At 50.3% G+C, this 25,430-nt stretch overlaps 2 protein-coding genes and 1 long non-coding RNA gene across 5 annotated transcripts in view; 1 reads left to right on the top strand and 2 right to left on the bottom strand.

The window, feature by feature from the left end:
* Positions 1-2,570: 2,570 nt before the first annotated feature.
* RFWD3 (ring finger and WD repeat domain 3) lies at positions 2,571-24,732 on the bottom strand. Of its 2 annotated transcripts, XM_083165175.1 has the most exons (14): positions 24,527-24,732; positions 22,067-22,457; positions 21,801-21,991; positions 21,571-21,686; positions 18,892-19,080; positions 18,183-18,274; positions 17,015-17,129; positions 9,428-9,656; positions 8,606-8,756; positions 8,328-8,504; positions 8,035-8,246; positions 7,744-7,961; positions 6,839-7,027; positions 2,571-3,197 (listed from the first exon to the last, which is right to left on the bottom strand). In XM_083165175.1, exons 2-13 carry the CDS (start codon positions 22,447-22,449, stop codon positions 6,884-6,886), a joined length of 2,217 nt encoding a protein of 738 aa, XP_083021301.1. In that variant the 5' UTR covers positions 22,450-22,457; positions 24,527-24,732; the 3' UTR covers positions 2,571-3,197; positions 6,839-6,883. The 2 variants fall into 2 exon arrangements, with proteins under 2 accessions (XP_083021301.1, XP_083021300.1); XM_083165174.1 differs by lacking the exon at positions 2,571-3,197 and having other exon boundaries at positions 6,644-7,027.
* LOC146046010 (uncharacterized) lies at positions 14,158-16,216 on the bottom strand. The gene is made up of 2 exons (XM_083165176.1): positions 15,510-16,216; positions 14,158-15,442 (listed from the first exon to the last, which is right to left on the bottom strand). The coding sequence occupies exons 1-2, from the start codon at positions 15,542-15,544 to the stop codon at positions 14,158-14,160; spliced, it is 1,320 nt and encodes a 439-aa protein (XP_083021302.1). The 5' UTR covers positions 15,545-16,216.
* The window catches only part of LOC146046012 (uncharacterized), a 3,924-nt gene continuing 2,316 nt past the window's right edge, over positions 23,823-25,430 (top strand). The window contains exon 1 of one of the 2 annotated variants that reach the window (XR_014465717.1): positions 23,823-24,356. This is a non-coding gene — a long non-coding RNA (uncharacterized LOC146046012). Of the gene's footprint in view, positions 24,357-24,772; positions 24,944-25,430 lie in introns of those variants that run through there. The other variant, XR_014465718.1, reaches the window with a different exon arrangement.

The following is a 25,430-nucleotide window of genomic DNA, read 5'->3' as shown; positions in this document are numbered from 1 at the left end:
GACCGACGTCACTGTTCCGCAACTATTAATATAACTAGAGTAATGCCATGACACTGTATAGGCGCTCCGGCCGCTGTGCCTTATGGGCCACGAGAAAATGGAGGGGCCTAGCTGACAGGAGGCCACGCCCACTAGGGGAGCCATTCTGGCGATGACATTTCCTGAAGAAACTACGAAATGTATCACAGCAAATACTGTCCTCCGTATATAATGCTCAGGCAATGGGGATCCATGTTCTGTACCTGAATATTCATACGTACACATATATGCATGCGTATATATATTGGAAGTCACCTCTTTTGGGGGGGAGGGGGTGATATGAATAAGTAATATCTCTGAAGTACGGAGCACTTGGCCAGTGGTTCCCAAACATGGTCCTTAAGACACCCCAACAGTCCAGATTTAAAGTATATCCATGGCTCAGAGTCAGCATAGATGTTATAATCAAATTGACCAAGGTACTAATTCATAGTTGCCTACCCTCCTGCATTCTGCAGGAGACTCCTTGAAATAGCAGAAATATCCCTCATTAGTCTAGCAATCTTCCTCATTTCACATAGCCCATAGCTGTTACATTTTGTGGGAATGAGATACACATTTACATTGAATCATCTGCAACATTTCCCAGCATTTAAGCAAGTATGGTGGCTCTTACTAACTGCTTTGGGGCACATCTTGAAGTCATTTTAAAAGATTCCTCTCCAATATAGTAGTATACCCGCACTTCTAGGTGCCACGTTCACAATATCTCTATATATGGAACTAGGCACGCCCTTAGGATGCAGCATGACACGCACCCTCAATGGGGCGCTGTGCAAAATTCTACTACCAACAAATCTCCCTGAAACTAGTCTTCAAAATTAGGCTAGTTAAGTCACCTGTGGCACAGCATGGATATACCCATCATGATGTTGCACATGAGAGTATCTGTCTGTTCCTACCCATGATCACTGCTGTGTTTGGGGTTATAGCTGGCCACTCTGCAAAAATCCCTACATTGTGGAATGTGGTGTGGGGGTTGTTGACCCGCTGGAGAGTGCATTCCATTCCTGGCCCTGATCATGCCGCTGCTGGGTGAGGATGCATTTCCAACGCTCACAACCTTATTATAAAATCAGAGCACTCAGTGCTGAGAATGGTAAAACCAGGCCTGTTACTTGCTCTAGGATGTGGTTTCCCAGTGTGAGTGCAGCAAGTATGAGTAAAGTCTCTTGCCAAGTGACAGGTTTAAGCACAATAGTTCAGCACACATCGCGGTACATTCCAAATGCCGTACCTCCCAACATAACCCTCTCCAGGAGGGACACAATGCTCTGCTCCTGGCCTTCCCTGATAACGTATAATTGCCATCACCTGTGTTGAAGCACCTTTCTTGTCAATTAACCTGTTCAACACAGGTGCTGGCAATCATACATTAAGAGGAAAGTGCAGGAGCAGAGTATTGTGTCCCTCCTGGAGAGGGTCATGTTGGGAGGTATGCAATGCACACAGTGATGTGTGCTAAATGATCTGTGCAGATCAGGGCTTTACCCATTGTTCATAGGCAAAGCCCCGTGATCTAGCAGGAGAGACAGTGCAAGCAGTCTTTCCCTGCGAGCGATGCGCAGAACCACCTTGGACATACACACAGAACAATCAATACTCCAGTTTTGAACGATCTAGTCCAGGCATGTCCAACGTTGGCCCTCCAGATGTTATGAAACTACACATCCCAGCATGCTTTGCAATAGTTTTAGCATTCTCTAATAGCAAAACTGTGGCAATGCATGCTGGGATGTGTAGTTTCACAACATCTGGAGGGCCAACGTTGGACATGCCTGATCTAGTCAGATCACTTAGAAACAGGGTGAAAATCACCCTGAGTATATGCTCCTTAAAGGATCGGGTCACAATCCTTCTGGGAAACCGCTGCATTAGTACCAGAATCCCAGAACAGAGCTTTAATAAATATATCCTCCCGGTACCACCCATGCGCAACATTCTACTTTTATTAAACATACTTTACCGTAAAAGCCACATGAAAAACACATAGGCAAAGTTTATTAGAATGGTTTTACCTGATTTGTGAACTGACAGAACATATGGGGGGGGGTTAACAGTGTAACCTGGGTACACACAAGCCACATGTACACACTACTACAATTTGACAGAAGTGGTTGGACACCGACAGATCAGTGATAGGTCAGTACTGCGTATGTCCTCACATGCACCTGCAGACCGACAGACACCTGCTTGGCAACACGTCCACAAGTCCCTGGACAGCCGGCATGCATATATTTGACCATTCTGTCTTAAGTACAATAACCACCTTTGACACATAACAAGTTCAAATCAGCCTAGAACACACTCGTCGCTCCAATCCATCCCCCAGATTCTCAGTGAGGTTAAGACCCAGACTCTGGCTCGGCCAGTACATCCAGGATACCAGAGGACACATGCACACAGAATAACACGACCATTTCCATGCTGTAGGTTCTGCACACTCTGGCATCAGAAGTTCTCCCGGCAATAACCAATCCATTTGATTTGATGTTTTATTCCATCACAGACTTGTGTCTGCTGCAGGAGTACACCAGTCCACTTGCATGGGGGTGTTCAACAGCTTGTCTACAAAGTAATTCCTACATTGGGCTGGACAGAACCACAACAGAAGGAACAGCACAGATGAATAATGTAGAATGCAGGTGCTGTCTCCTGACATTATACTCAAACTCAGCATCTGGGTTGATTTCCAGACGACTTGCCCAAAGCTGGTATAACTCCATAAATAGTTATCAGGGAACCGGTTCACTCAGGTCTGCACATTGTGGCTGATAGACTACAGTAACATCCATAAGGCCTTCCCGAAGCTGGATGAGAGTTGGGAACCTTCAATGGAAATACTTTCCCAATGCAAGTGATGAGGCCAAGGCCATAGTCTGGGACAGAAGACCCTTTAAGGGCTGAATGTAGGTCACCTTAGTAAGCCAGAAATCTTCCAAAGCTTCCCGCTCCAGTGTGACCCCAATGCAGATACCTTTTGAAGTGCATTTACAGGGACCCAGCCACACCTCCACACTTTAACCCAAACACAGTACCAGGGGTTAAAGTGAGGGGGAACGGGGTGGGGGGAGGAAACAAAGTTCCACCTCTACCGCAATCCTGAACAGTAATCCCAACAGAAAAGCCTGTCTTCTTCTGGCACGGTGTAACTGCCGCTGAAGTGAAGAAAAAAACAAACAAACACTGAGATGAGCAGGCTCTGTGCATGCTGAAGACAGGTGAGAGGGGGCTGGAGGGACTCAGAGGTGGGGAAGCTGCTGGAGGGACACAGACAGTGAGCTGCTGGATTGACAGAGACAGATGTGTATAAGTAGCACAACTGAACATTAGGTGTATAATGGGAAATACTGTGTAACTTAATATGAATCAAGGGCACTACATGCAGTGTAATGTGTATATGATTGTGCTACTGTATGTTGTAATTTTAATTGCCATTACTATTGTGTCTCCACACCCCTTCCCTGTGGGACCATTATCCCTTTATGGGAGGTAGGGCACAAATTCCCTGGCAGTGGTCTAGTCTTTGCCTAATGTATGGGGAGGGGAAAGGAGTTCCGCCCCCTCTCCAGGATCACTTTAAGCCCTGACTGGGGCCCACCCAGGCTCTCTGTGGCCCCGCCTATTTACTATGTAGACCAGGGCTCGACAAAACCCGGGGGCCAGGTCGCCATGGCGACCAGATTCTGCTTCCTGGCGACCAGATTTGCCAGGAAGCAGAACCCCTGGGCAGAGTGGTGGCTTTACAGCAGCGAGCCCCACTGTGGGTTATACTGTTAGATACACGGTAAAAGCCACCACGGCAGCAGCCGGCAGTGCAGGGCACAACTCTCCCGGTTGCAGGGAGAGGAACATGGAGAGGCTGGGAGCTGGTAGCAGCCTCTGCGTTAGCAGCGGGTCCCCGTGGCTTGCTGTCCTTTCAGCACATACAGCAGCCTGGGGTGCCCGTTTCAGATGGCGCCGCGGTGGGTTATTATGTTCATTATAGCAGGCAGCCCGGCAGAGCGGTGCACAACTCTCCCGGCTGACGCTGCATCAGAGCAGGTCCGCTGCGCGACTATTTCATAAGTCAAGTCGGCTCACAAGCTAATCGGGAGCAACCAATGCTGCTCCGTGCTTGAGTTTTGAAATAGGTGCACTGCGGACCTGCTCTGATGCAGGCCTGTGCTGCTGGTGCCGGTGATTGACAGCTGAAGACCCGGCGCAGGATATGTCAGCCCACAGCCCTGTGATGCCGGGAGAGGGAGGCCTGCGCTGCCAGCGCCGGGGATTGACAGCTGAAGACCCGGCGCAGGAGATAGTGAGGAGCCCACAGCCCTGTGATGCCGGGAGAGGGAGGTCTGCGCTGCCGGTGCTGGGGATCAAGAGCTGATCCGGCGCCGCAGTTGGGAGCCCATGGCCCTGTGATGCCGGGAGAGTGAGGCCTCTGCTGCCTGCTCCGGAGAATTGTGCTGATGGAGGTACATCCTCTATCAACCTTCTTGTGCTCTGCCCCCATCCCTCTCTCACCCCTGCCACTCTCATACTCTAAATATCCTCTACCCCTCCACCTCATGTCATTTACCCCCCTCCTGACACCCTGCCAGTCTTCTATTTTCTGTCCCTGAAACCATCTCTCACTCCCTGTCCCTCCCCCATTCTCTCCCCGACACCCTATCTCTGTACCTGTGTCTACTTCTTTCCACCCTGGCAACCTCTCGTTCCCTCTTTCTCTCCCGGGCATCCTCTCTCACTCCCTGTCTCTCTCTGGAACCCTCTTACATGACATGCCCTGTTTCTTCCTGGGAACCTCTCTCAGTGCATGTCTCTTTCTGTCTCTCCCTGGCCCCCTCTCTCACTCCCTGTATCTTCCTGTCTCTCCCTGACAACCTCTCTCATTCCTTGTCTCTCCCTGGGAACCTGTCTCTCCCTCTTTCTCTGTCTGACACTCACTCTTCCTCTTCTCTCTCTCCCTCCATATTTCGCTCTCACTCCTGTTAATACCACTTCTCTATCTAATTACACCACCTTTATCTCTCTGTCATCCTCTTTCTCTCATTCCCACTTTTCACATGAAGCCACTTCTCTTTTTCCGACCATTCCTCTCTCTCTTTATCCGACATCCTCTTTGGGGTCAATTCAATTCAGCGTACAGTGAATATCGCAATGAGAGAGCTCCCTCAAGTCACTGGAATGATAAGTCCTAACTAGTGCATTTCTGCTTGCACCCCAGAGCTAACTCAGCAATGCTGTTTTGTGCCCTAGTGCGGTGTACGCAGCAATGCGTCAGGGCGCATTTGTCAAAGAATGGCAGTACTTGCATCTAAACACCTGTGAGAACCTGCATTCTCCGATATAACAGCGTGCTGATTTGAATAGCCATGGGAGTGCCATCCCGGCACTATTCATAGTGTGCTGAATTAACTTGACCCCTTTGTCTCTCACTCCTTCTTCTGACCCCCAAGAGAGATTGTAGTGGCAGTAGTGAGGGGGGCCCCATTCAAAATGTTGCTATGGGGCCCACAATGTACTAGTTACGCCCCTGCCCGAGGCTACTGTAAGTGCTGATAGTATAACCAGCCACGGGGACCCGCTGCTCACGCAGAGGCACCAGAGACATGAGGCACCAGACACCAGAGGCAAACCCCCTTATTTTTTTTCTCTGTCTGCCCCTGCCTGGCATTAAGCCAGAAACCCATAGCAATGAGCATGTAAGTAAGCAGCACTGTGGCATAATATGCCATTGGCATTACGTTGTGTGGTATTATATGTAATGGACATTACGGTGTTTGGTTCACCGTGTAATGGGCATTGCGGTGTGTTGTATATGTAATGGCCATTATTGTGTGTGGTATAGTATGCAAAAGGTTTTTCTGAGTGTGGCGTAATGGGCATTGTGGTATGTGTAATGGGTATGTGACATATGTAATAGGTATTATGGTGTTACTTTTTGGCGCACACTGTCACTATTTTTTTTTCTGGCTCCTACATTTTCATCCTGGCTCCTAGATTTTTTAGAAATTTGTCAAGCCCTGATGTAGACACTGTGTAGAGGACCAGGCCACACTATAGGCGAAGAGTCTGGACCTATGTCAGCCAATAAGACTTGTCTGTATGTGATCAATATACAGGGTACATATTGCTCCTATCGTCAGGCTGGGAAACCAGAACCCGCTGCCACTGCCCACGCCCAATACACTGACGCGCTGCCACCGTCCACACAGAGTAAAACGATGCAGAATACGTCATGCTGTCCCCACAGAATACAAAGACGTGCTGCCACCACCCAGGCCTAATACATTGATGCGCTGCCACAGTCCACACAGAGTAAAACGAAGTACAATATGACACGCTGCCTCCACAGCATACAAAGATGCCGCTGCCCATCCCTACGAGGAAACCGACAAGCTGCCACGGCCCACGCAGAATACACCGACATGCGGCCACAGCCCACGCAGAATACACTGGCGCGCTGCCACCTCCCACGCACAATAAAATGATGCGCTCCCACGCAGAATAAAATTACGCGCTGCCACCTCCCACGCAGAATAAAACGACGTGTTGCCACTACCACGCAGAATACCTTGACCCACTGCCACTTACCATGCAATGTAGACGGAGTTCATTAAAATTAATAAACTTTTATTCAGACAGAAAAGGAAAAGAAGAAACAAAACAGAGGAAGAGAAGAAGAGAATTCTTTACACCGAAGAGAATATGTACAATACGCAGAGGAAGCGATCAGTAATATTGTTGGATCCCGGTAGAAGGGGGCAGCCAGGCTGTGTATACCAGTTGCACCCACCAGTGACGGACTTACGCCAGGTATGTGGTCACATAGCAGCACAGGTGTCTGGGAAAGTAGTCACTCCCATTTGTAGATCTTCACCATCTTTTCTGTTAGCGTGGCCAGCATGTGGCTCTGGTTCACCTCGATGGGGCAGATGTCCAGGACAGGCTGGTCCGCCTGTAGCTTCTGGAGGAGGGAGCCGCTGCCTGAGTGCCAGAGCTGACGGAGAGAGGAGAAGGTGGTGAGCGGTGTGAAAAGACAGAAAGCTGGCACTGGTATGGCAGGGGGACCATCATGTTAGGAGCCAGAGACAGGAGAAGGCGGTGAGCGGTGCGGACAGAAAGCTGGCGCTGGTGTGGCAGGGGGACCATTGTGTGAGGAGCCAGAGACAGTCTCCTTATGGGATATCAGTTCTCAAACTAATCACGTTAAATCGGAGAATATAGATGGGTCAATGCTCCAGCCGGCAGGACACTGGCACCGCACATAACAGATTATCTACCATCAGATAGCAGACTCTAAAAGGTGTTTATTTATGGGATGGCGTTATGGGCAACCAATCAGATTATATTATCTTCTAAAAAGGTGCTAAATAAGAGATTCTGATTGATTGCTATTGGCAACATCCCATCTTAAGTAGAACTCCCATCTTAGTAAATATACCTCTGACAGACCGGCTTGTATTCACAAGCAGTATTATAGAGTTTGGCCATGCCGGTTATAAAGGGACCCGGATGATCGGTCAACATGGCAAATGTTTGACATGAGGTTTTTGGGACTTGGAACTTTTCAAAGTTATCGTCCATGTGGATGCGATTGCACTAAGAGCCAGCATGCATAACCACGGAATTTCATGTTATTACATAAAAGCCACCTTTGGACCCAGATACTGTAACACTGTAGAATCGGTACACTGTGTGTGCAGCAGTCCTCACCCGGGCAGAGTTGGAGGACTCGTCTCCCGCACACACCAAGATGCTACCATCCCCCTCTGGGCTCTGGAATATGGCGTTCTTGGTGAGCAGTTTACACGTGGGTCCTGCGTTGAAGGTCTGAACCGGGTAACAGGAACAGCTGTACTCATCCGCTGCGTCACCCAGCCGGCTGCTGGTAAGTTCCATCATCACACAGCGCAGGTAGCTGTGCATCTTACCTACCGATAGAAGTAGGTCTGTGGGTGACTGCGTACATAACACACATTACCGGGGCCAGGGCCACACACTTACCAGGGCGGTAGGTCACAAGGCAGTGACGCGTACTGCTCTCAATCTGGATGTCTGTGCACCCTCCGGGCTCTAACGGGAGAAGGTGCGGCTTGTACTGACCATCTTTCAGCTCCCAAAAACAAGCTCCCTCTAGGGTTCCGGCCAGCACCCCTCCACATGGGAAGACCTCAGAGGCAGCTCGGGGCACGTAGGAGAGTGAGACCACAGGACAACTAGATAAAAAGGGTAGCGTGTGAGGCAGAGTAATGCCAGACATATCTCCATATGTACGGCATTACAGGAAAGGCACCTACCGGGAGCCCAGGGGCACCAGCTCCTTCACACACTGGCTGGTGTCTCTCAGGTCGTACACCAGCACTGAGCCATTGATGAGACCGGCGTACACATAGTTAGTATCGTCAGAGCACCAGCTGCAGCTCCATACAGGCCGGCCAGCATTATAGGTCTGGACCACAGTGTTCGTCAGCAGGCTGCAGGGAGAAGAGAACAATGCCAACGGCTTCATTCCAACATCTATGAGCATGCGGCAGGTGTAACTCCCATGTTCCCAGAAGTGCCAGGAGGCCCTCACCTGGTGAGCTTCACAGTGTTATCCAGAGCAGCCGACAGCAGCAGGCCATCCGAGCGGTCATTGAAGGCCAGGCCCCTGATCTGTTTGGAATGGATTGGAACGTACTGGCTGCTTTTCATATTGGCCGCACTCAGCTTCTTGACACCACAACCTGGGAAGAGTGGAGACAATGAGCGAATATGGTTCTCGGAGTTTGACCACCTCGTTCCAGGAGCAGAGCTCCTACAGCGCACAAGAAAAAAAATGTAACACCCATCCACCACGCTTAGGTGACAGCCTACAGGCTGCCCGATATTGGCAGAAGGGAATTACATGAAACAGAGAGCACACAAAGGTTTCAGGCAATGTCTGAGTGGTGGTGATTTCTGCCTTCTACCTACATCGGAATATTACCATCCAGGCAAAGCAGCCCCTAACATGTGAGTCCTCTTACATCGCTGCAAGGGGCGGCTATATCCACGCTCCCATTATATATGCCACTGAAGTGAATGGGAGTCAACAAAGACATGCGCCCGAATCCTATTCACTTCAATGGGGCCTAACAGCAATAGAAATGAGAGGAGCATCCCCCCCACTGTCTGCACTGCGGTCCCGCTACAGTAAGCGGCTATAAGCAGAGCTCCCAAGTTCACCAGGCACCATGTCGGACTACAGCGTGTTGTGGATTTACTCCGGGGTTCGGGCACCTAACTATTCTGACGCAATAACGGGATCTCTCTGTGCTTATACTGTAAGAGCCAAATAGCAAATGACAAGAATGGCGGATAGCACTAAATTCATATAAAAAAAAAAAAAAACCGACCACAAAAGTCAGCGTCTTACCAGGGACAAGAGTGCTGTGAGAGGACGGCTGCGATACCACGAGACAGCTCAGGCGCTCACAATACGACATGACCCGACAGTTCCCTCCTTGAGAGATCAGGACAGCTTTCTCAAAGTTGTACTTGTGCTGACCTTGGCTGGAGGAGAGCGAGCCAGACCCCCCAGCCCGGGAATGAGAGGGCTGCTGCGAAGAGCTGGTTCCATGCTGGGCAATTAGTGTCTTCAACTCCTGCCAGAAAGAACCAAGCTAGCGATCAGCTGGCACAATACTGCAATATACAACCCCCCACACATCAATAGAGGCTCCCTAAACCTCCATGGAGAAATACCAGAATCAGTACATAGCCTGGATGTACCATCATTCATCACAGGCTTCTCTAAAGGGAGTTTCTGCTTCTCTCTTATTGACCCACTAATACTTTAGTTTTTCACTAGTGTGCTGCCCGGGGACTGGCTTTAACTGGCCTTTTTGGATCACACTTAGTAACGGATGCGGGACCATTTGTCTACAACAAGAAGATAGACAGTGTCTAGGTAGACAGTGAAAAGGTAGACAGTGAAAAGGTAGACAGTGAAAAGGTAGACAGTGAAAAGGTCAACATGGTTTTTTTCCACTGGTTTTTGGCCCAAATGTCGACACAGTCCACAGTCGACATGGACACAGTTTGAAGTGAACCGCAGCCCCTCGCGATGCTTCGGGCACGGTGCCTCGCTGCGCTCAACACACTATTATAATCTAACTCCGCGCCATAGTGGATGGTAGGGCATGAAATACCGCCTGTCGGCACATGTGGGCTCAAGAAAAAAAACAGTAAAAAAACCATGTCGACCTATTGAGTTGTCTATCTTCTTGTTGTAGACAAATAGTCCGGATACCCTTAGTAAAGGTGCCCACAGACGCTACAATAATCGAATGCGTTTTGTACTTTTTAAGCACAAATTGCATCTTATGTACAATTATTGGATGGTGTTTATGGGCTTGTGCGATGCGATGCGCGTTCCTGGGAGCCCGATATTGTATGTCTAAAAAAGTACGTGCTGCACGTACTTTTTAGACTACATCTGAAATTTAACATTACAAACATGGGTTCATCACATCACATCGCATGCATCCAAGTGCACATTGCATCGCAAGCTGGAAGAAAAATTGTATAGAACCATTGTACAGACAAAAACGCATAGCACAGTACAATTGTAGCGTCTGTGGGCACCTTTACAGGGACCCACCAGAAGATGAGGTTACCTGACGCTGGTTGGTGGGCTAGTATTTCTTTGCCCAAAAATTTACAAAGAACCTCGATTTATTGCTCAATACAAGTGTTTAACCCTTTGTGTGCCAACATCTGTGAGAGATGATCAAAATATCAGCTAAAAATCCCAGCGGTGCTCACATTTGTTATATAAAGTCAGATAAAAAAAAAAAAAAAAGAAGGGTTTTGAAAGTACAGATTCCTACCTGTTAATATGCTTTCCTCTACTCCACCATGGCAGCCAACTCATGGGTTAAGTCCCGAAGGGTAGTACTCTGGAAGGAAACAAAAAAAGAACACTGGCCCCTATATAAGCTCCACCTCCTTAGGACTCAGTGTCTTGATTAAATAGCACACAACACATCATTATACATCAACTTAAATCATAACCACCAACAACCGGGCGGGATAATGCTGCCATGGTGGAGTAGAGGAAAGCATATTAACAGGTAGGAATCTGTACTTTCCTCTACCTCCCCATGGCAGCCAACTCATGGGTAATACCCAAGCAGTTACCACACTGGGTGGGCATAATAACACAATACTGATAATCATAATGAAAATAATGAAAATAAGGTTACATCACCTTACTTAAACCACTGCGCTCAGCACCTTCCTACCAAACCGGGCGTCCGCCGACGCCGCTACATCCATTCTGTAATGTCTGGTGAAGGTATGTACTGAAGCCCAGCATGCTGCCTTACATAGCTCCTGAATTGACGCTGCCTCCTTCTCCGCCCAGGAGGCCGACATTGCTCTCGTTGAATGAGCCTTCAAGCCTATTGGCGGGTCTTGACCCCTAACTCTGTACGCCTCTAGAATACAGGATTTGATCCACCTTGAGATCGTAGTCTTGCTGGCCCCCTGCCCTTTATTCTTCCCCTCGGTAAGCACGAACAACCTTTCTGTTCTCCTGTGAGATTTGGTCCTCTCTAAATATATTTTTAGCGCCCTAACCACATCTAGCGTATGTAGCCTCTCTTCCTTAGAGTTAGCGGGGTTCGTGCAGAACGAGGGCAGGACAATCTCCTGATTCATATGAAAGGTGGACACCACCTTGGGCAGAAACCGCGGGTTCGTTCTTAGAACTACTTTATCAGGAAAAAAGTTCAAGAAGGGCTCTTCTGCCCAAAGGGCCTGGAGTTCCGATACTCTCCTTGCAGATGTGATAGCTACTAAAAACACCACTTTCATGGTAAGCAGTTTCAACGATACTTCTTGCATAGGCTCGAAAGGATTTTCTACTAGCGCGTTCAAGACCAGATTGAGGTCCCAAGGTGCCAGCGGGTTATGGAATGACGGCTTTATCCTCTTAGCTGCTTGAAGAAATCTTTGAACGTACTTATTATCTGCTAGTCTCCAGTCCAGCATGGCCGACAGAGCCGAGATCTGCACCTTAACTGAACTAACGGACAAATTCCTATCCAGACCCTGCTGTAGAAACTCCAGCACCACGCCTATCTCCTTTGCCTGATTGTTTCTTGACTTACAGAACTCCACGTACCTCCTCCAGATTCTATGGTACGTAATGGACGTAGATTTTTTCCTGGCCTCGAGCAAGGTCTTTACCACTCTACTGGAAAAACCTTTCCTCTCTAACATACGTGTCTCAACAGCCATGCCGTCAGTTTCCAGGTGCAGGGCTGCGCCTTCCATAACTTGTTCTGACCTATTAGGTTGCTCAGATCCTGCAGGTGCCATGGGTCTGCTATCGACATCTCCAGCAGTTTGGAGAACCACGGTCTCCTTGGCCAGTACGGAAGGATCACTATTGCGGTCACTCTTTCCTGTTGAATTTTCCTCAGCAGCCTTGCTATTATTGGGAAGGGTGGAAACGCGTACACAAATTCTGCTTCCCACACTGATGTCAGTGCATCCTGTTTTTCTGCCCCCGGCTCCCAATGCCTTGAGAAGAATCTCTGGAGCTTTGCATTTTTCCTGGTGGCCATGAGGTCCACCTGAGGTTGACCCCACATTTTTACGATTTGCTCGAACACTTCCGGGGCCAACTCCCATTCTCCCGGCTGCACAAGCTGCCTGCTGAGGCTGTCCGCCTGCAGGTTCTCCTTGCCTGCCACAAACACCGCCGTGAGACTGTTTACGTGGCTCTCTGCCCAAGATATTACCTCCGATACCTCCGACATGAGCTCTCGGCTCTTTGTCCCACCTTGCCTGTTTAGGTAAGATACCACAGACTGATTGTCGGACCTCACGACAACGTCTCTTCCCACTAGGCACTTCTGTAGGTGTATGCAGGCCATCAGCACTGCCCTCATCTCCCGGACGTTTGAGTGCTTGGCTCTTGCTTCCTGGGTCCAGACCCCTTGGACTATCTGTTCTCCACAGACCGCTCCCCAGCCTGTCAGGCTGGCATCCGTGGTCACCACTTTTTGTTCTGACACCGCGAACACTCTTCCCTCTTCTAGCCTCGGTCTGTCCGACCACCATGCTAGATCCTGACGCGCTCTTTTTGACAGGACAATCCTTTGGGACTTGTTTTTTCCATTGCCGTCCCACTGCATAACAAAGCAGCCTTGGAAAGCCCTCATATGGAATCGGCCCCATTGCACTGCATCTAGAGCCGCCGAAATGAGTCCTAGCACTCTCATGCAGTCCCCTGACGAAATGCTCTTTTTGCTCTGGAGAGAGGATACTTCGCGTCTTAGCTTCTGTCTTCTGTCCTCTGTTAGCTTGATCGTCATGCGATTTGTGTCTATCCAGACACCCAGATATTTTGCCGCCCTTGCCGGGACGAGCTGACTCTTTTCCTGGTTTATCAACCACCCGTGTTGTTCCAGGTACTGTCTTACTTGGGACGTACTCCTCTCTGCCTCTTTCCTTGTCCTGGCCATGATCAACAAGTCGTCGAGGTATGGCCACACGCAGATCCCCTGCTGCCGCAGGTTGGCGACCAACACCACCAGCACCTTTGTGAACGTCCTTGGGGACGTAGCCAGGCCGAAAGGCAGGGCGACAAACTGATATGTTACATTTCCAATACGAAATCTCAGATACCTGTGGTGCCCTGCGTATATTGGTACGTGCAGATATGCATCCCGAAGGTCTATTGTGGTCAGAAATGACCCTTCCACGATATCCGGTAGGATAGACCTTAGTGACTCCATCCTGAATTTTTTCGTTATGATGAACGTATTTACTCTTCTCAAATCGAGGATCGTTCTGAAGCCTCCTGAAGGCTTTTTGACTATAAAAAATCTTGACTGGCAACCTTTCCCTTCTTGCTCTTTTGACACTTTGATCACTACTTTCTGGTTGATCATTTTTTGTAAACTGTCCAGTAACGCGGCCTTTTCTCTCGGCTCCCGGGGTATTGGAGATTCCGTCCTCCAGTAACCGGGGAACTTCGCGAACTCTATTTTGTACCCGGATTCTATTATGTCCAGTACCCATTTGTCCTGAACGGATTGGGACCAGATCTGCTTGAACTGCAGCAGTCTGCCCCCAACTGTCTCTCTGGCGTCATTGGGTAGAGTGCTTTGCGGAATACCTTCCATCTCTGCCCCTTTGGCCTCGAAAAAAACTCCGATTCGCCCAGGACCTTCTGAAGCTTCTCCCCGGCCTATACGCCCTTGCTTCCTTAAAGTCCTGCGACTGGAATTTAAGTGACCTGTTGAAAAAGGGTTTCTTCCCCTTATCCTGCGGCAGCCACACTGACTTACCGCCCGAGATCTTAGTGATGATATCATCCAGTTTGGAGCCAAATAGATACTGACCCTGAAATGGTAGTGCCAACAGTTTCTGCTTCGACTGTGTGTCTGCTGCCCATGGCTTAAGCCAGAGCGCTCTTCTTGCTACTGCCATAGTGGCACTTGATCTTGCCGCTAACTTCACCACATCTACAGACGCATCACACATGAACTCCACGGCAATCTGAATGTTCTGGATGGTCTTTATCAGATCTGACCTCTGAATTCCATCCAGCGTGTCTGACTCTAGGTCATGACACCAGGACCTCATTACCCTGGCCGTTACCGCCATGGCTGCAGCCGCCTTGATTGCTGCCCCCGAGGTGACATGCTGCTTGCGCAGACTGACCTCCATCTTCCTTTCCATCGCGTCCTTAAAATTGTTCGCGTCTTCCAGAGGGAGCGTCGTTTTTTTGGAAATTCTTGCAATAGCCGCATCGACCCTCGGGGCTTCCTCCCAGTGTTTCACCTGCTCACTCTCGAATGGATACATCTTGGCTACCCTAAGTGGCACCGCCACTTTTTTATCCGGGTGCCTCCATTCTTCGTCCACCATTTCCTTCAACGCCTTTGTTAACGGAAATGTTTTACTTTTTTTCTTTTTGTCCTGGAACAGCAGGTCCTGCAATTTCTCTTCCCCTTGAGTCTCCTCTATTTTCAGAGACTTATTGATAAGAACCAACAGGTTCTCCAATAACACTGGGTTAAAGTCAGCCTCTGCTTTATCCTGCGCTATCTCTCCTTCTTCCATTTCCTCCTCTCTGAATGCCGGTCCCTCTGCCGAGTCTTGGGATCCCCCTGAGAGCTCAGCTCTGCTCCTTTTTGCCTGCATTTTTTCCACATCCTGCTTTGTCATAAATGTGTCCGCCAACGCTGTCTTCAGCATAGACACTAATTCGGTCATCTGGGGCATACCCATCTGTTGGGTTAGTTTGCAGGCGCTACACGAGGAGCCTATCCACATATCCGGCAGGGCTTTGTCACACAAACTGCACTTGGCAGGATGGTGTTTCTTGTGCTTGGCCTTTGCCTCAGCCTGCCCCTTGCTTGTGTCTGACCTAAAACACACATATCACAATCAGTACCTGAACTGCTTCACCAACCAGTGCTTATCTTCTGGCTTACCCTGACTTTCTGTGCTGCTTCTTCCCCTCATCCATAGTGACAGCTTCAAGCCTGTAGCTAAAGCAAATAACACAGAGTAAGGATGATGGTAACTCCTCCAGCTACTGCTGTCAGCGGAGTCTTACCGTCTGCTGGAATACTGCGTGCATACACTCCACTGCTCCCCGCAGTCTATGAGCTCTCAGCGTTCACTGGCGTCAAAGAGCTTGCTGGCCCATTTTTAGGAGCTTCATGTTCCGTTTTTAAAGTTAACCGGCGCCTTAATGACGCGCCCCTCGGTGCGTGCGGCGCGTCCGTGACGTCAGACGCCCGCCGCCCATAGCCACTGGGCTAAGCGCCCGACGGGCGCCCGCCTCCTGCGTCCCTGCGTGGCGCTGACGTCAGACGCTTACACGCCGGACACCCAGCTTCCGCCCGACGGGCGCCCGACTTCAGCGTCTTCTCTCCTCACCAGACTCCACACGCCGGCTCGACCTGCACCCCCATGTCCGCCGCCATTACCACGGACGAGCGTGCTTCTCCGGCCGATTCCAGCAGACCTCAGGTACCCCTTACTGCCCTCGACAGCGGGGACCCGTTTTTTCCTCAATCCATGCCTCACCCCCGACTGCTCTAGGCAGCGGAGAGGGCTGCAGCTCAGGGTAAGCCCTTCCACTACCCTGGAAGGAAAAAAAAAGACACTGAGTCCTAAGGAGGTGGAGCTTATATAGGGGCCAGTGTTCTTTTTTTGTTTCCTTCCAGAGTACTACCCTTCGGGACTTAACCCATGAGTTGGCTGCCATGGGGAGGTAGAGGAAAAAAAGATTATTTCCTATATACGGTAACATTATTTATTTACAGTTTCTTATATAGCGCAGCAGATTCCCTTGCGCTTTACAATAGTAGACAGTGATAAAACAAACTGGGTAACAACAGATAGACTTGAAGGTAGTAGGGCCCGGCTGCAAGCTTACAATCTATAGGACAGGTCATTATGATGAATAAAAAGGTTTGCTTGCCAATTCTAAAGGCCCCCACACACTAGAACGATTTTTTGTCCGATTTCCGACCGATCGTCCTATATATCGGCCGATTATTTACGATAATTAGCAATAACCAGCCGATTATCGATAAAAAAATTTGGTCAATATAATCGGACGGAAATCGGACAAAATAATCGTTCTAGTGTGTGGAGGCCTTTACACCAATTTTGACATATCTGCTTGGCACGCAAAAGGTTAATATTGTGGAGTGTGCATCAGCACTGTAGGTCTTTCTTTGCAGAACTAGAAGTCCCAGCATGATAGCACCTCATGATATATGTATATATTTAAGGTGTGCATTTCAAGACCCCCCTCAATTAGGATTAATGCAAGCCAATAAAGTAATGGGATACAGATTCTTAATGTAACTAGTGAGGGCATTCCAGAGTTCTATAAATGGTTCCGCTATACTTTGCCTGGTAACGGCCACCTGTAACTGTTCCCTCACCCACATCATCCTGTGTTTACCACCCAGCTGCTCACCTGTATATGATTGCGGAGTTTACCACATTCATCTGTCAAGACCTGAACCTGAAGGCGACACTGCGCAGATTCAAGCTCCGCCTTCCGCCGTAACGTCTGCTCCTTCTCTAGGGAACTGCAAGGACATTATAGGAGTCTAAGTATCCAGCAACATGGAATAAAATGCTAATTAATAGGGTATCTGGACTCATGATGGATTGGGCCAAAAGGTCAAAATTATTATTTTTTTACAAAATGTTGAGCAGACAGGTGGCATTTCATACCCTACCATCCACTATGACGTGGATGGAGAATATAAAAGTGTGCCGAGCGCAGAGAATCACTGAGTCCGAAGCACGGCAAGCCATGCGAAGGGACTCGGTACACTTAGACAGTGTCCATGCCGCCCTTTCGTTGAAAGACACCAAAATTAGATTTCTGTCTTACCTGTTAAATTTTTCTTCGAGGATGTCAGGGGCCACAGGCTAACGCTGGGTAGTGGAGTGGGAGAGAGAGCTTCCAGCATCCAAGAGGTTAAACTTCTGCCTCCCAGGCAGCCAGGCTCCTCCCATTCTCTACCCCACCTCCAGGCCAAGAAGCTCAGTTTTAAAAAGCCAAGGCAGGAGATGAGAAAAGGAAGAAAAACACCATAGAGAACATGTGCGAACTAGAATGTGTCAGAATAACATATAGCAAGCAATGGTGCATGTGGCTCTTACCAGCACCGAAAAAACTGAACTGCATAGCATTGAGGCGGGGTACAGGAGGGGAGGAGCTTGGCTGCCAGGGAGGCAGAAGTTTAACCTCTTGGGTGTTGGAAGCTCTCTCCCACTGCACTACCCAGCGTTAGCCCGTGGCCCCTGATGTGTCCCGAAGAATAAAAAACAACATGAAAAACTCATGTCAATCTTTTGACCACGTCGACCATATGACTGTAGACCTAGACATTGAGATCTAATATACCATAACTAATTTGTAGATAAATAGGAAAATCCCATACATAATGTTAGCTGCATGGACCCTAACAGCAATTAGTTACACTGAAGTAGTGGTAATACGTTTGTACAGATCACGTGGTGTAACCGCAAGGGCATGCAAACATGTCACCTGTATTATTGCATGTAACAGCGGCACTGCTCCCCACAAACTTACATTACACAGCATCTACCCCACCCCCCAGCAGGATTACCTCTTCATACGCTCCTGCTCACTGGTGTCCAGAGCCTTCAGGGTGCGAGCGTACAGCACCACGATGTCGGAACGTTTGGCTTTCTTATTACACTGGGAGTTAGAGAGATCACAGTTACTGCAACAGGGGGACAATACTCTACACAGAACTCCCCAGAACCAGCACTGGTGCCCATCTGCCAGCGCAACTACAGGGCCTCGTCTCAGCGCTGCTGCCTATTTTGTACTAGGCGCAGGAAGCTTCTCCTAAATATACTTCTTACTGAAGGACAGACTTAACATGAAGTGTTCTTTTCATTGGGCCCTCCACCTGTATGACATAGGCCAACACGTTGCTCTCCAGCAGTTGTGAAACTACAGGTACCACCATGCCACAATTTTGCTTGAAGGGAATGCTAACGTTGTGACAGGGCATGCTGTGACTTGTAGTGTCACAACAGCTGGTGAGCCACAGGTTGACAAGGACCGGGTTACACAATACAAGCTGTCACCTCCACATTGTCTGCAACAAAGATCTTGGGCAAGAGGGGCTCAAAGAATCTCAAAATATGGAAACAAACAGAAAAGTGTTTTTCAGTCTCTTCTCCCTTTTGGAAAAGCGCAGAGCTCGTGAGAAGCCCCCCCCCCCCCCCCCCCCCCCCTATTACATCTGGTCCAATGCAGACAGAAATGAGGACCACGTCGTCACCCACAGCAAAAATGGCACCAACCTGCGGACACTTGGCTGCACCTCCTCTCAGCCAGCGATCAATACAGGTGAAGCCAAAGAGATGGCCACAGCGGAGGGCAGAGAGTCTGTGCTGTCCAGCGTTGGTCCAGGACTCCAGGCATATGGCACAGGTGTCCCCTTCTTCCTCTTCTGTCGCAAGCGGGGCCACAGCCGTCTTTACCGGTGTCCGCTGTGGAGAAATAGCAGGGTCTTACAAAAGGCTGACAGACCAGCGTGGTCAGTTGGAACCAGCAGCTGGCCGTACACACACGCACTGAAATGCAACCAGATGCCACCTCTCCCTCACACACTGCGGCCATGTGCAGCAACCAAATCGCTGCTTCTACCTACACACACACACACACACACACACATGTACACACGTACAGCAACCAGACACCACCTCTCCCTCACACTGTGGCCACGTGCAACAACCAGACGCCACCTCTCCCTCACACACTGTGGGCACATGCAGCAACCAGATGCCACCTATCCCTCACACACTGGGGCCACATGCAGCAGCCAGTCGCTGCTTCCACACACACACATGCAACAACCAGACACCACCTCTCCCTCACACACTGGGGCCATGTGCAGCAACCAGACGCCACCTATCCCTCACACACTGGGGCCACATGCAGCAACCAGTCACTGCTTCTACACACTCGCGTGCAGCAACCAGACACCATCTCTCCCTCACACACTGTGGCCACGTGCAGCAACCAGACGCCACCTCTCCCTCACAACTGGGGCCACGTGCAGCAACCACACATCACCTCTTCCTCACACACTGCGGCCATGTGCAGCAACTGCTGCTTCTACCTACACACACACACTTGTAGCAACCAGACACCACCTCTCCCTCACACACTGCGGCCACGTGCAACAACCAGACGCAGGCTCTCCCTCTCACTGGGGCCACGTGCAGCAACCAGTCGTTGCTTCTACACGCACACAGCAACCAGACACCACATCTCCCTCACACACTGCAGCCATGTGCAACAACCAGACGCAGGCTCTCCCTCTCACTGGGGCCATGTGCAGCAACCAGTCGCTGCTTCTACACACATGCCTGCAGCAACCAGACACCACCTCTCCCTCACAAACTGGGGCCACGTGCAGCAACCAGTCACTGCTTCTACACACTCGCGTGCAGCAACCAGACACCATCTCTCCCTCACACACTGTGGCCACGTGCAGCAACCAGACGCCACCTCTCCCTCACAACTGGGGCCACGTGCAGCAACCACACAACACCTCTTCCTCACACACTGCGGCCATGTGCAGCAACTGCTGCTTCTACCTACACACACACACACACACACACACACACACTTGTAGCAACCAGACACCACCTCTCCCTCACACACTGCGGCCACGTGCAAAACCAGACGCAGGCTCTCCCTCTCACTGGGGCCACGTGCAGCAACCAGTCGTTGCTTCTACACGCACACAGCAACCAGACACCACATCTCCCTCACACACTGCAGCCATGTGCAACAACCAGACGCAGGCTCTCCCTCTCACTGGGGCCATGTGCAGCAACCAGTCTCTGCTTCTACACACATGCCTGCAGCAACCAGACACCACCTCTCCCTCACAAACTGGGGCCACGTGCAGCAACCAGTCACTGCTTCCACACATACACGTGCTGCAACCAGACACCACCTCTCCCTCACACACTGCGGCCAGGTGCAGCAACCAGACACCACCTCTCCCTCACACACACTGCAGCCACGTGCAGCAACCAGACACCGCCTCTCCCTCGCACACACTGCGGCCACGTGCAGCAACCAGACACCGCCTCTCCTACACACACCAGGGGCCACGTGCAGCAACCAGACACCACCTCTCCCTCGCACACACTGCGGCCACGTGCAGCAACCAGACACCGCCTCTCCTACACACACCGGGCCACATGCAGCAACTAGACACCGCCTCTCCCTCACACACACACACACACACCGAGGCCACGTGCAGCAACCAGACACCGCCTCTCCACACACACTGGGGCCAGGTGCAGCAACCAGACACCGCCTCACACTCACACACACACACACACACTGGGGCCAGGTGCAGCAACCAGACACCACCTCTCCCTCACAAACTGGGGCCACGTGCAGCAACCAGTCACTGCTTCCACACATACACGTGCTGCAACCAGACACCACCTCTCCCTCACACACTGCGGCCAGGTGCAGCAACCAGACACCACCTCTCCCTCGCACACACTGCGGCCACGTGCAGCAACCAGACACCGCCTCTCCTACACACACCAGGGGCCACGTGCAGCAACCAGACACCACCTCTCCCTCGCACACACTGCGGCCACGTGCAGCAACCAGACACCGCCTCTCCTACACACACCGGGCCACATGCAGCAACTAGACACCGCCTCTCCCTCACACACACACACACACACACCGAGGCCACGTGCAGCAACCAGACACCGCGGCCACGTGCAGCAACCAGACACCGCCTCTCCACACACACACACACACACACACACTGGGGCCAGGTGCAGCAACCAGACACCGCCTCTCCCATACACACACACACACTGGGGCCACGTGCAGCAACCAGACACCGCCTCTCCCACACACACTGGGGCCACGTGCAGCAACCAGACACCGCCTCTCCCACATACACAGTAACCAGATGCCACCTCTCCCCATCACACCTTTTTAATCTTGGCTGGAGATGCGGACGATACGCTCTCCGTTACAACTGCTGGTACAGAGCTCTCGGGGGCCTCAGAACTAGCTTCTACAAGGTTTATCCGGAGCTCCTCAGGAGCTAAAAAAAAATAATAATAATCAGGACAGAAGATATAAGCAGCCCATATACATAATGGAGGCAGCCATGACCTGCCCATACAGTAATACCAGGGAGTGATAAAGTGACACACACCTGGCTCGGCTGGCTGAGCAGGACTGGCATTATTCTCCCATTCATTCACATCTGTGGAGCTTCCCCCTTCATCATCACTACTCAGCTCCACGGTCTCATCAGAACTGTCGCCCCCATTCCCTGCTGATGGCGCGGACCCCTGGCTTCTCTGCACATGAAAGAAGTTGAAGTGAGGAGGTCCGGTCCTAGAGCTGAAGATACAATACATCAGAGCCTGATGTGGCTGCTAGGCGCAGAGTTAGCTTGAGAGATACAATGGTTCTTACCTGGTACCAGCAGCGCGCTGCAAGCCACCCGTCAGCTGCCTGAGATTTCTCAGCCGCGTTATTGTCTGCGTGTGATGCGATCTGGAGCGATGCTCGGCTGCCTGGCGCAGCTGTTCTAGTGCGCCCTGGAGCATCTGTAGTGCATTGGATGTGTGGGACTGCACTGTTGACGGTACTTGCGGAGGGGGCTCTTCCCCGGAATCCGGTACAACCACCTCATTGTTCGGCTCTGGCCCTGAGATGTCTTCTCTCATGACGTCAGCCAAAGTTGTAGAAGGTGGCACAAGAAAGATGGAATGTCTGGGCGATGGCTGGTGGGATAGAGCGCTCTCCCCCGGGAGAGCTGCACCGGAGAGATCCACATCCATTTCTTCCTGCGCCATTCTCAAACCTAGAACAGAGCAGTCATTATGTACTGCGTGTTACAGAGGTAACATCCTGCGCAAGAGACACGCGAGGACTTTTCTATACATTTATCATCATGCAAATAAGCTGCAAGCTAGGTCCACATTTATTAAGGGGGCACTTGCCATTTAATCTGCCAGGATAGACATTGCTGTGGCACCTCCTGCCCTCTCTCTCCCTCTACAGCAGTAATAAATGGGATGCATTCACAGCAGCACAAAGAATTCCAGCAGATCAGTGTGTAACAGGACAGGGCAGCGACATTGTTGGAACTAACAGTCTTATCTAGGATTATATGAAGGCACAACACAGAACAACATTCCATCCGCCTCAGAAAGGAAAATGATAAAGCCTTGGTAAGTCTGATTCTAATAAGCAATTGGATTGTAAGCAGCAGGTAAGTACTCGCCAGTAGGGAACACATCGAACAGCAACTTCTTCAGATACTAGTTAGAGTTACTATTCGCTATGCAGTGTTACATGTAGCTCTACTGCCATCTACTGTCCGACATCATAATTGCTCATACATTATATTATGGTATCTGGATGGCTGGCACCAGGTCTGGCCAAACTGTGGCTCTCCAGCTTTATGCAACTACACATCCCAGCATGCTTTGCTAGAGTTATGCATTCCATAATAGCAAAGCCGTGGCAGGGCATTCTGGGACCTGTAGTTTCACAGGAGCAGGAGAGTCACAGGTGGGACAGGCTCAGTCTAGAGTGACATCATACGGTCAAAAAGTCGACACATGAGAAAGGTCAACATGACATTTACACAATGTTTTTAATTTTGTTTTTTTAAGCATTACAATTCAAATGGACTCCAATTGGGAATGACAGAGTGCGCCAAGCGCAATGGCACACTAATCGGGTAGCGGTTATTGGGTCGACACAGACAAAATGTGACATGCCTAAGGTCAACACACACATTAGGTCAACAGTCAAAAGGTCGACTTGGAGTTTTCACGTTTTTTGACCCGAATGTTGACATAGTCAACATAGACACTATTGGTGCAACACTGCAATCGCCATGCTTTGTGCACACTATTATATTTTACATCCACACCCTAGTGGATGGTAGGGCATAAAATACTGCCTGTCGGCACAAAAAAACCCTAACCTTTTGACTGTCGGCCTTCCCAATGCTTTTGTCATCATTTTGACCGTGTCGACTTTTAATGGTCCAACACGTTTTTCTGTAGCACGTTGACCTCCAATTAGTGGGGCAATGGTTGACAGCCACAGACTGAGCGTTATATATTGGTAGGAGCAGGGTCCCCAGAAGCACAGAGCAGTGATGTCACACTGATACAGAAAGCCACAGGTTGAGTGTTATATATTGGTAGGAGCAGGGTCCCCAGCAGCACAGATTAGGGATGTCACACTGATACAGGAAGCCACAGGCTGAGAGTTATAGATTGGTAGGAGCAGGGGTCCCAGCAGCACAGAGTAGGGGTGTCACACTGATACAGGAAGCCACAGGCTGCGTTATATATTGGTAGGAGCAGGGGTCTCAGCAACAAAGAGCAGGGATGTTAGCCTGATACAGAGTAGTAAGGCTGTCACACTGATACAGGAAGCCACAGACAAGAGTTATATAGTGGCAGGAGCAGGATCCCCAGCAGCACAGAGCAGTTATGTGAGGCTGCTGTCACACTGATACAGGAAGCCACAGATTGTGAACAATCAGAAAAGGACTGGAGGCGAAGGCTGCGGTGAAAACCTTGCATGAAGCCCGACCGCCAAGTCCGATTGGCTGCATAACAGCACAGGTGGGCGATATAGAGATGGCCACCCCAATCTACCACAGATTGCACACTGCACCCTGCTGCCACCCCTACAGCACACACATGGTACACCCCGCGGCCGACTCCTCTCATTTGAGGTAAGTACCATAACACCAGTATTAGGGGGTAACGTTCTGTCCTCCCCACTATCCTGCGCAGATGGAACAGCCCAGGCCAGTGTTACAGACTGCCAGAGACAGACCACTGCTGTCACATACGGGGGTAGCTGGTCCCCACCCGTCACTCACAACACAGACACACCACTAACCTCTATAAGGACCAAGCACAGGGAACCCACGGCTCAGCGAGACCAGCACCAGATCGCCAGCCACATCAGATCATTCTCCCGCCAACAGCCCCCGGTGCTCCGCCCGCTAATCCCGCTCAGCCGCTATAGGCCAGTCAAAATGCCAATCCTGGGAGGGCCGGAGCGGTCGCTGAGGAAACGACAACTTCCGGGAAGGTTTTTTTCATTGAGCTGTTAAACACGCCTTTATCACGTGCTTGTGTTTAGGCGGGAAATGCAACTTGCAACTGGCTGCCTAGTAGATACCGGCGTTACAGACGACGGCAACCGCGTCAGCAGTATAATCCACCACTGTATTACTACCTGTCTGAGGCGAGCCCCCGGTTACTAGTGTCACCTCTCCTACACAGTACACACACCATGGTGTGTACACCTCAGGTGGGGATCAGTCTTTCTCTCCTGAGGTATCAGTGCTGCCCAGCTGTGCAATGCCTGAGGTAGCAGTTCCCAAGCCGGCTTTGGTGTCAGTGCCCAGCTGTGCGAATAGTTGCCTACCCTCCTGCATTCTGCAGGAGACTCCCTGAAATAGCAGCAATCTCACTCTCTTCCCCCATTAGTCTAGCAATCTCCCTCATTTTACATAGCCCACATTACACTGTTACATTTTTTTGGGAAAAAAGGGATGAGAGATAGATACATTTACATTGAATCATCACCATTTCCCAGCACTTTAACAAGTATAGTAGCTCTTACTAACGTCTTTGGAGCTCATCTACATTTGGATCTAAGTCATTTTAAAAGATTCCTCTCAGATGTAGCCAGTACACACCCACGCTTCTAGGTGCCACATTCACAATCTCTTTTCACAATATCTCCATATATGGAACTAGACAAGCCTTTAAGTGGTGCATGACACGCTCCCTCA

The sequence above is a fragment of the Crinia signifera genome, chromosome 11 (genome assembly GCF_055691185.1).
Source record: "Crinia signifera chromosome 11, ASM5569118v1, whole genome shotgun sequence".
NCBI classification, from domain to species: Eukaryota; Metazoa; Chordata; class Amphibia; order Anura; family Myobatrachidae; genus Crinia; species Crinia signifera.
Note: the sequence above shows the minus strand (reverse complement) of the source record. Positions and strands in the feature narration are given on the sequence as shown.

Coding starts and splice junctions, on each gene's coding strand:
- RFWD3 (XM_083165175.1), bottom strand. CDS start 22,449: ATGGCGCAGGAAGAAATGGATGTGGATCTCTCCGGTGCAGCTCTCCCG. Junction 21,992..22,066: donor CAGCGCGCTGCTGGTACCAG/GTAAGAACCATT, acceptor TTGTATCTTCAG/CTCTAGGACCGGACCTCCTC. Junction 8,505..8,605: donor AACACTGTGAAGCTCACCAG/GTGAGGGCCTCC, acceptor TTCTCCCTGCAG/CCTGCTGACGAACACTGTGG.
- LOC146046010 (XM_083165176.1), bottom strand. CDS start 15,544: ATGGATGAGGGGAAGAAGCAGCACAGAAAGTCAGG. Junction 15,443..15,509: donor AAGCAGCACAGAAAGTCAGG/GTAAGCCAGAAG, acceptor TGTGTGTTTTAG/GTCAGACACAAGCAAGGGGC.